A 9,909-nucleotide genomic window follows, 5' to 3' on the forward strand; every position below is an offset into this window, starting at 1 on the left:
CCTCTGTTGAACTATTAGCTTGCTTTGTTTCTTTTATTTCTTAATCTGTGTGGAAATGTATATGTTCCGTATCTGTTCTTTCAGTGGTCACTCTGAAGGTTAATATGCATTAAGTGAAACTCTTTGCAGCAACCATGTCATTTTTATATAGTATTTTGGATTCACTTTTTAACCACACCAAAAAGTACTTTTTGTGTTCTTTTACTGTGTGCATTTGTTAGTTTTCATTATCTTTCAATAATCTCTTTATTTACCTTTGTTTCTTGCATTCCTTTCCTTCCTCCTGAGTTCATTTTTCTTCATACTAAAATACATTCCCTTGATACTTCTTTTAGCTAGAGTTTGTGCACTTTATAAGTCCTGATCTGTTTCAAAATGTTGTTATTTCATCTTCATTTCACCTGAACTCTCTAACATTCACCTGTAAATTATGTACAATAAAGCCAGTTGGTCCACAGTATAGGGTTATTGGGAGTAACTAATAATATTTAATAATATATAATAATAATAATAATAACACTTTATAAACTGTTTTGTGTGTATATATAATGCTATTATTATTAGCTAATATACCTCCTGAAAGTGAAAAGTGTTAGTTGCTCAGTTGTGTCTGATTTTTTTGAGACTTCATGGACTGTAGCCCACCAGGCTCCTCTGTCCATGGAATTCTCCAGGCAAGAATACTGGAGTGGGTTTCCATTCTCTTCTCCAGGGGATCTTCCCAACTCAGGGATCGAACCCAAGTCTCCTGCATTGCAGGCGAATTCTTTACCATCTGAGTTACCAGGGAAGCCCAATATATATCCTATTAGAGTTATATTAGAATTACTGTGTTTTGAATGGATTTTAAAAAGCATCGCTTACTGTATTGATATCATATTTACTAAGATAAAAGAGAATAATACCTACTAGAAATACCATGAATTGTACTTGCTCACACCTTGGGAGAAGAGCAGCTGGGATAAGATGAAATTAGGGGTCCTAACTGCCAACTTAGGGTTACTATCATTCAGTAGAACTTTGAGACATGCAAGCATGAAGTCCAATTTTTTTACTTTGTTTTTATCTATTTACAAAGACAATGCACAAATAGTGTGGAAATTCAGATGATAAGAAAAAAAGAGGAAAGAAAGAAGTCTTTCCAGAAATCCCACAGAATTGAAACTGTTGACATATTGGAACACATCCTTCTAGAACACATCTTCCTCTGCGTGTGTAGCTATATGGATTTATAGAGACTTGCCTTTTCATCTTTCAAAAGTAATCATACTATATATACAGTTTTGCTACTGCATTTCTCACTTAGTAATTATCAAGGCAATATAAATGAACATCATTGTATATAGCATTGAACACATGTATAGGGTCGAGATGATCTGGAGGAGGGCATGGCAACCCATGCCAGTATTCTTACCTGGAGAATCTCATGGACAGAGGAGCCTGGCAGGCTACAGTCCATAGGGTCGCAAAGAGTTGGACACAATTGAAGCAACATAGCATGCACATACTATTGTATGGATGTGTCATAATTTTATTTAATCAATTCCCTATTGTGAGGCTTTAAAATTATTTTTATTTTATAAAGTATGCACAGTTGCCTGAAAATGTCTTTAAGATAAATTGCTTGCAGTGATATTAGTCAAAGAGCATACACATCACGTTTTTTATACATATTTAATTTTTCTCTCCAGAAAGTGTCCAAGAATGTCTCTGTTCCTCACACAAACTGAGTATTGTCATTTTTTCCCTTTAAGTTTCCAGTTTGAGATTTTTATCAATATCTCTGCTTATTATCATTTGAATATCTTACTGAGTGAGTTTGAGTATCTTGTTTTATTGATCTTTTGTAATTATTTTGAAAATTTTCCTTTTGGCCATTTATTCTCTTTTTGCATTTATCCATTGCTTATTAAGTTATGTGGACCTTTTTCTTAATTTGGCTTATAAATTCTTTATTATAAATATCCTGTTTTTTTTTTTAATCTTTCAACTTTGTGCTTTTTATTATGTTACTGTTTTTTGTATTTTTGGTTTTCAACCTTGTTCAAGAATTTTTTGAAATTTTTATTTGATCAAAATTTCCTTTATGAGTTCTGGGTTGTTTCCTTACATGGGATAACTGAAAGTTCTTCCCCACTTCAAAATTATTAGAATGTTCACTCATATTTTCTTTTCATGCTCTTACCAGTTTATTTCTCTCCCATTTAGAATCTTTAACCCATTTGGAGTGTTTTTGGTATAAGGAGTGATACATATATCAGTACCTTCCTGTTTTTCACATTCTGTTCTGCTTTTTAAACTTGACTGATGAAAATCAAGGTACATTGCACATCCTGAATCGTGGCAAGAAGTGAGATGTGCTGTATAGTTTTCAGTTTACTAATGTGTCTTGGGTATTTGTGAGCAGAATCGGAGGTTCAAAGCGGGAAAGAGTGGATTGGGAAGAAGTTGACAGTCTCATGTCTGGGTTACCTTATATGTACGTGTGGGAAAAAGAATTAAAGAGAGGATACAAGCAAAATGTCTCTTAGAAGTTTTGTGTTTCACTTCTTTTAGTGACCCTGAGTTCTTTATCAGGGCACGTGGAACTGTGGTAGGATGACATGGGACACCAGCTGACGTGAGGACTTAGAGGGTTTGCGTCTTGAATACCAAGTGCCCTTCATGATGAATCCATGAACTTTCTGAATTCTGTGAACTGGTAGGGTTTTCTTTAACTATTTTTTCAGCACATGTTTCACTTTACAAACAAATTGGAATAGGGAAGGGGGTTCCCTTTCCCTCTCTGACCTCTGATCCCCTGACCTATAAGTAAATGCTTGTTACGCTTCTTGTATATCTTACAGAAATTGCAAGCATTATTTTGACTGCTACTTGCTATCAAATGCTCAGTTGGTGAAATTGAAGGTCTTTCACTCAGAAGAGAAAAATCAAGAAAGAAGGTAAGAAATAGAAATCTGTTTATGGCTCTGAAACATACATTTCTTCAAGTTAAGAATTCATCAAGATAATTTCTTTAGGACAATCCCTTTCAACAATAAAAATCAATTTAATGAACGTAAACAGGAAGAAACAGATGCCAAGGGTGGAATATGGCTCGTGATAACAGCCTCTGTCTGTTGTATACCTGACACTAGCCAATGCTTTGCACACACTGTCACTAATTCACACCGTATTGAGATCTTCAGTGCAGAGATGAAGAAACTGGGGCTTCTAGAGAGAAATAACATGCCCCAAGCTTGCCCTGGTTGGTAAAGAACGGAGCTGGGTTTGGACTCTAGTCTTCACCTTTGGAGCCATCTGTGTTGTGGGTGACCTGAAGTCTGTTCCAGCCAGTCCTGAAAGACCTTCCCCCCACTTCTGGATTAGACCATTCCTTTTCTTTTTTCTGCTATTTTGTTCATAGGCCCATAAGCAATAGACGTAATAACACAGACACAATTTCACATTTGTGAACTATGGCTTGTAGAATGCATATAGGATAACTTTTATAGTAATATTTGCTGTTTTGAATTCTTCCCATTACTGAAGAGTATCTGGGTCTCCATTGCTGTGTGTGCATTACTCAGGATCCTTCTATTTGTCCGTAATTTGTTATAATGTGTTGATTCATTAGGATGAGATGTAAAATTGCCATTTGATAACTGTTGTAATTAATGTACAGGCATCAGTGGCTGAGATTAGATGGTGCTCGCCCCCTAGGGTTATGCTGTGTCTAGTGGGCAGGTGGGGGAAAAGAGCAAGAAGATACTAATTTCTTCCATAATTCTCATTCAAGGTCTGTTCTGTTTCAGGTTTCTCTGGGAACTGGCTGGGTAAGACTATTAATGGGGAGAAGGAAGGATGGGGGTCGGATGGGCAGACCTATATTTTATCCTTATACAAATAGAAATGTCGTATCAAACAAGTCATTGTTCATTGTACTTCTACTGTAGGTCCGTCTCTGTCTTGTTCAGTTGTTAATTCATGTCTGACTCTTTGCTCACGGACTGCAGCACACCAGGCTCCTCTCCCTTCCTTCATTATCTTCCAGACTTTGCTCAAATTCATGTCCATTGAGTCGGTAATGCTGTCTAACCATCTCATCCTCTACCGCCCTCTTTCCTTTTGCCTTCAAATTTTCTCAGCATAAGGGTCTTTCCCAATGAGTCAGCTTTTTGCATCAGGTGGCCAAAGTATTGGAGCTTCAGCTTCAGCATCAGTCCTTCCAGTGAATATTCAGGGTTGATTTCCTTTGAGATGGACTGGCCTGATCTCTTTGCAGTCCAGGGAACTCTGAAGAGTCTTCTCCAGCCCCCATAATTCAAAAGCATCAGTTCTTCAGCACTCAGCCTTTTTTATGGGCCAAATCTTATATCCGTACATGACTACTGGAAAAACCATAGCTTTGACTATACAGACCTTTGTCGGCAAAGTGGTATCTCTACTTTTTAATATGGTGTTTAGGTTTGTTACAGTTTTCCCTCCAAGGAGCAAGCGTTTTTTAATTTCATGGCTTCAGTCACCATCCGCAGTGATTTTGGACCCCAAGAAAATAAAATCTGTCACTGATTTTGCTTTTTCCCTTTCTATTTACTGTGAAGTGATGGGACCGGTTGCCACAATCTTAGGTTTTTTTCATGTTGAGTTTTAAGCAACTATTTTGACGCTTGTCAAAAGAAAAGCATTCTTTGCCAATAAGGTCATAGGATATAAGTAGAAAGGCAAGACACAAACAAACATTAAACCAAACTAGAGAGTGTGCCGAAGCATTCCACTGTACTATGTGACTTAAAATATAAAAAACATTAGAGATAGGAAAGATTATTGGCCATAAGTAGTCAGGGCAGCTAAGATATGGCCAGATGGAAAGGAGAAGGAGTCTTGAGATCCTGTCATTTTTATATGTATTAAGAGACTGAAGAGGGGCTTCCCTGATAGCTCAGTTGATAAAGAATCCACCTGCAATGCAGGAGATCCCGGTTTGATTCCTGGGTCAGGAAGATCCTCTGGAGAAGGGATAGGCTGCTCCTTCCGGTATTCTTGGGCTTCCCTTGTGGCTCAGCTGGTAAACAATCTGGCTGCAATGCTAGAGACCTGGGTTCAATCCCTGGGTTGGGAAGATCCCCTGGAGAAGGGAAAGGCTACCCACTCCAGTATTCTGGCCTGGAGAATTCCATGGGCTGTATAGTCCATGGAGTTGCAGAGTTGGACACAACTGAGCAACTTGCACTTTCACTTTAAACAGACAGAAGAACTGTGTGTCCAAAGACCTAAGATAAACCCAAGGGTAGAACCCTTGGTAAACCAGTCTTTCTAAGTAATGACATTAATGTATGCCCTCCACAGCAAATTCTGGGTTCCCAGGAGCCCTTCCCCCAGATAACTGTAGGTGAAAGGTCATCATCAAGAAGCTTCCTCCGCCTGCCCTTTGTGTTGGTTGATCTGTCTTATTCTGAAGGCCCTTGGCCCTTGACGTAAACAGTTTGTACTACATTATTGTGGCATGTTTATGTGTTGTCTTGGAGTCTGTTCTCCTCCCATTCCTTCTTCCTTTGGCCTCCTTAGTGCCTGGTGCAGTCTGTGGATGTAGAAGGTCTAATAACAGTGCATGAATGCCTTTGGACTGAGGCCCATGATCTTGGCACCAGGAAAGCCCTGTGGGGTCCCGAATTGTAAACCAACTTCATCCTTGAGATCCAAAACAGAGCTGAGCTTGAGACTGTGAATGCACCATGTCTCCTAGCTCTGCTTTCTTGTCTCAGATGGAATTTCTGTGTTAGAGTTCTAAGAGATTCCATCCCATCCTATGCAGGATTTCTGAACAGATTAGAATGGGAAACACATGAAAACTCATACTACAGACAGACCTTTAATTTAAGCACTTGTTGTCCAGATTGATCATTGAGTTTAGCAAGTGAGTTAGAAAGGGGACTGGGGTGGTATTTGAGGCAAGAAAAAGCTATTTTATAGTCTTGTACATTAAAAAACTCTAGAGATGGTTATTCTGTTTATGTTTAGAAGACTTGCCTTTCAGAGGAACTATCTCCACTTTTATCTCATCCCGTATCAAGCAGGTCACCAAGAATAATTGTAGCCCTTTTCTTACTCTAGATTTGCTAGAATCACATCAGATCCCACAGCTGAGAAAAACCCTTGGTGTGTTAAGACATGTCGCTGATAATATCTCTTCACGTTAATGGTTTTGTTGCTGATATTTCTTTGCAGTAATGATTTTATCCTGGATATCCAGAGGGACAGAAAGAGATGAGTAATGGGGGAGTGGAGTTACAAAATAAATCTACAGTAAAAATAAATTGCTTCTCTACTATTATGAAAAAGAAGTAAAGAAATATTTCAATAGTTATTTATGTCAAGCAGGAAGTATTAATTTTCAAATAATTAAGAATATGTTTTTAACATTGGTCTTGATATAAAATGCTGAAATATACTTTTGGTTGTGGGTATCCATTTGCTTATAGTTAAATGAAATTAAGTAGACTCAGGTCAGGGTATTTGATTTTGCTTTGATGCATTTGTTTTCCCAGTTCTTTTTCTTTTAAGGAGGTGATCAGGTATCATTTGGAAATGTGTTTCAGGTGATGGCATACTAAGCAGGCCTTTGATAAATCTTCCAGAACCCAAGGCTTGCATGCTTCTGAGCTGCTGTGAATGGCCCCGGCACTCCTGACCACCCTTCCAGCTAGGATGTCACTCAGATCCCTGAAATGGAGCCTTCTGCTGCTATCGCTGCTGAGTTTCCTGGTGATGTGGTACCTCAGTCTGCCGCACTACAATGTGGTGGAACGTGTGAACTGGATGTACTTCTATGAGTATGAGCCCATTTACAGACAAGACTTCCGCTTCACACTTCGAGAGCATTCAAATTGCTCTCATCAAAACCCATTTCTTGTTATCCTGGTGACCTCACACCCCTCAGATGTGAAAGCCAGGCAGGCCATTAGAGTTACTTGGGGTGAAAAGAAGTCTTGGTGGGGATATGAAGTTCTTACATTTTTCTTATTAGGCCAACAGGCTGAAAAGGAAGACAAAATGTTAGCATTATCCTTAGAGGATGAACACCTCCTTTATGGGGACATAATACGACAGGATTTTTTAGATACATACAATAATCTGACCTTGAAAACCATTATGGCATTTAGGTGGGTAACTGAGTTTTGCCCCAACGCCAGGTATATCATGAAGACAGACACTGATGTTTTCGTCAATACTGGCAATTTAGTGAAGTATCTTTTAAATTTAAACCACTCAGAGAAGTTTTTCACAGGTTATCCTTTAATTGATAATTATTCCTACAGAGGATTTTACCAAAAAACCCATATTTCATACCAGGAATATCCCTTCAAGGTGTTCCCGCCTTACTGCAGTGGGTTGGGTTATATAATGTCCAGAGATTTGGTGCCGAGAATCTATGAAATGATGAGTCACGTAAAACCCATCAAGTTTGAAGATGTTTATGTTGGGATCTGTTTGAATTTATTAAAAGTGGACATTCATATTCCAGAAGACACCAACCTTTTCTTTTTATATAGGATCCATTTGGATGTCTGTCAGCTCAGACGTGTGATTGCAGCCCATGGCTTTTCTTCCAAGGAAATCATCACATTTTGGCAGGTTATGCTAAGGAACACCACATGTCATTATTAATTTGACATTCTACCCAAAGCCTAGAGAAGGGAGGGATACTTTGTGGAAAGTGTTATTGTTAGACTATGAAATCGCCAATGAAAAATCCATGAGAAGGTCACTGTGTGGCTTACGCAAAGCTGAAACTCATGTAGAGCCTATAGACTGGAGACTGGAGGGTTGCACTTGGACTGTGGTTTATTATGACAACAATCAAGTCAAGCCTGTTAAAGGTGATATTCAGAGGAATTAAAATCTTATAAAAGAATGGGATGGTTTTTTTAATAAAACTAATAGGACCAAACAGTTTGAACATGTCATTCTATAGTCTAGAGCTTCTTAAATGGGTTTCATTGAGTTATAAGCTCATTTATCATAACAACAAAACAGTGTGGAGTATTATTCATTGAGGCATCTAGTCAGTTCAGGGTTTTGTGTATATCTTACATGGATTACTAGTTTCTTTAAATATACAGTTCTGTGTAAAAGAAACTGAAGTTATTTCTGAACAAAGTTTAATCTGTTTTTGGTCATTTGGAAGATATTTCAAGATGTTGCAGTATTAAAGAGTTATTAATTATTATTTAATAATACTTAGAGTTTTAGACTTTATGGATGTTTGAATGTTTTGGTTGTTTCAATACTGCATAAACAGAATAAACTTTTTTTCCAGTTACTTCAGTGATGAATTTATGATGAATAGCTCCATTAATGTGTAGTCATTATTGTATATCAATAATCTCTTGGACTTTGATAAATATTTCATCGTGGTAATATAGAGAAGAATTAAAGCAAGAAGATCAAAATTATTGTCTTGTTTTTAAAAAACATAATCCGTGGTATTTTTAGATGTCACTTCATTTGTCTCATTTTTCTGCCTGGAAATTTGGAGTAATATAGAATGCCAGGTAGCATGTTTCCTTTTAGAAAGGACTCTGAAGCCCAAAAAGAACGAACGAACGTGATAGCCAGAATATCATGGAAAGGAGTATTGTATTTCAGTGCTTGAGTTGGAAAGAGAAGACTAATATTTGAGTTGCAGTTAACTGTTCTATGTTTTTTTCATTAACAATCAGTTTGAGAATAAAAAAGAATAAAGAAACACTGTTGCTGTTGTTACTAGTTTCACATCAAGAGGAAAGACCTACTACGTGGTCTAAAGTCAAGTCTCATTTCCATGTTGTAGAGAAATGCACTGTTCATAGGAGTGGTGACGTAGGTCACCTTTGACCTACTAGTTGGTCCAAGAAGAGCACTCCTTGCCCCCATATTCTTGGGGCTGTGCAGCTTCCCATTATGCCTGGTACGGGACAAGTGACTCTTACTCTGGATTACATGATGGCAAAAGATCAAACCTGTTGGGAGAAAATATGAACTTGAAAGTATATAGTCAGCTCTTAGAACACTCATACATTTGTAATTTTCCTGTAAAAAAGCTTAATTTGAATTAGAAGTGTTATAACGTGTGATTCCTTATAACAAGGCTGTTTCCATTTCCCTCATCTCAGACCTGATCCAATCACAATAAAATCATAAAATAAATTAAATATTCTGTGGAATCAATCCATGCCCTTGCTAATTCCCACCCATCCGGGAATCACTTTCTCTTAAGACACAGGTGGTGGGGTTTTTTTGTGTGTGTGTGTGGTAGGATTAGATTTGATTGAATTTGCGTTGTTTATATTCGTGTTTGGGAAGCTAACTCAAAGAAGTTTTAAAGAGAACTTGTGAAATAAAAGTGTCCCTTCACTTTTAAGACTAAAAAAAGAAGTAAAATGTAAATAGTTGCCAAGTTTTAGAAGATTTTTCCTTTTCAACTACAGATTGGTGCTTAAGAAATCTCTAAAGAATTAAATGATTATGAAAAACATTAAGAGGTTGGGTCTTTTTTTTTTTGTTTTTAACTTCATGTTTGTTTCCAAGTAATATTAGTCAGCTGTATTATTAAAATCTTGGCCTCTGATGTTTAACCACATCAGCAGCACTTTTTATTTTAACTGACAGCAAAGTTCAATACTGGAGCCTAACCTCAGGCTGCTTCTCTTCTACCATCCACAGCCCTGCCATCCCCGTGGTCTTACATACTCTCTGTGTCGCTCATTTACTGTGCTTGCCCCATAAGCATTGAATGTGGGACCCAAGCATGTTAACTTCTGCCAGATTATCCTGCAAGAACAGATCCCAGAAGTCGTTAACAACCGTGTGTTCTTTTCATTCATACCGCACACCACTGGTTACCTTGCCATGCCACTGGTTACTGTGTGTGTCTTCTCACCTCAGGGT

The 9,909-nt window shown here is 37.8% G+C and overlaps 1 protein-coding gene across 9 annotated transcripts in view; it reads left to right on the top strand.

Annotated features, from left to right (window-relative positions):
• The window catches only part of B3GALNT1 (beta-1,3-N-acetylgalactosaminyltransferase 1 (globoside blood group)), a 33,799-nt gene extending 24,315 nt beyond the window's left edge, over positions 1–9,484 (top strand). For 4 of the 9 annotated variants that reach the window (XM_010839830.1, XM_010839831.1, XM_010839827.1 and 1 more), the window contains exons 4-6: positions 2,847–2,942; positions 3,795–3,815; positions 6,579–9,484. In XM_010839830.1, coding sequence (XP_010838132.1) covers positions 6,652–7,647 — 996 coding nt within the window. In that variant the 5' untranslated portion in view covers positions 2,847–2,942; positions 3,795–3,815; positions 6,579–6,651 and the 3' untranslated portion in view covers positions 7,648–9,484. Of the gene's footprint in view, positions 1–2,556; positions 2,702–2,846; positions 2,943–3,794; positions 3,816–6,578 lie in introns of all 9 variants that reach the window. The other 5 variants (XM_010839835.1, XM_010839828.1, XM_010839829.1 and 2 more) reach the window with 4 other exon arrangements.
• The last annotated feature ends 425 nt before the right edge of the window (positions 9,485–9,909 follow it).

The sequence above is a fragment of the Bison bison genome, unplaced genomic scaffold (assembly GCF_000754665.1).
Source record: "Bison bison bison isolate TAMUID 2011002044 unplaced genomic scaffold, Bison_UMD1.0 scf7180017864135, whole genome shotgun sequence".
NCBI lineage: Eukaryota > Metazoa > Chordata > Mammalia > Artiodactyla > Bovidae > Bison > Bison bison.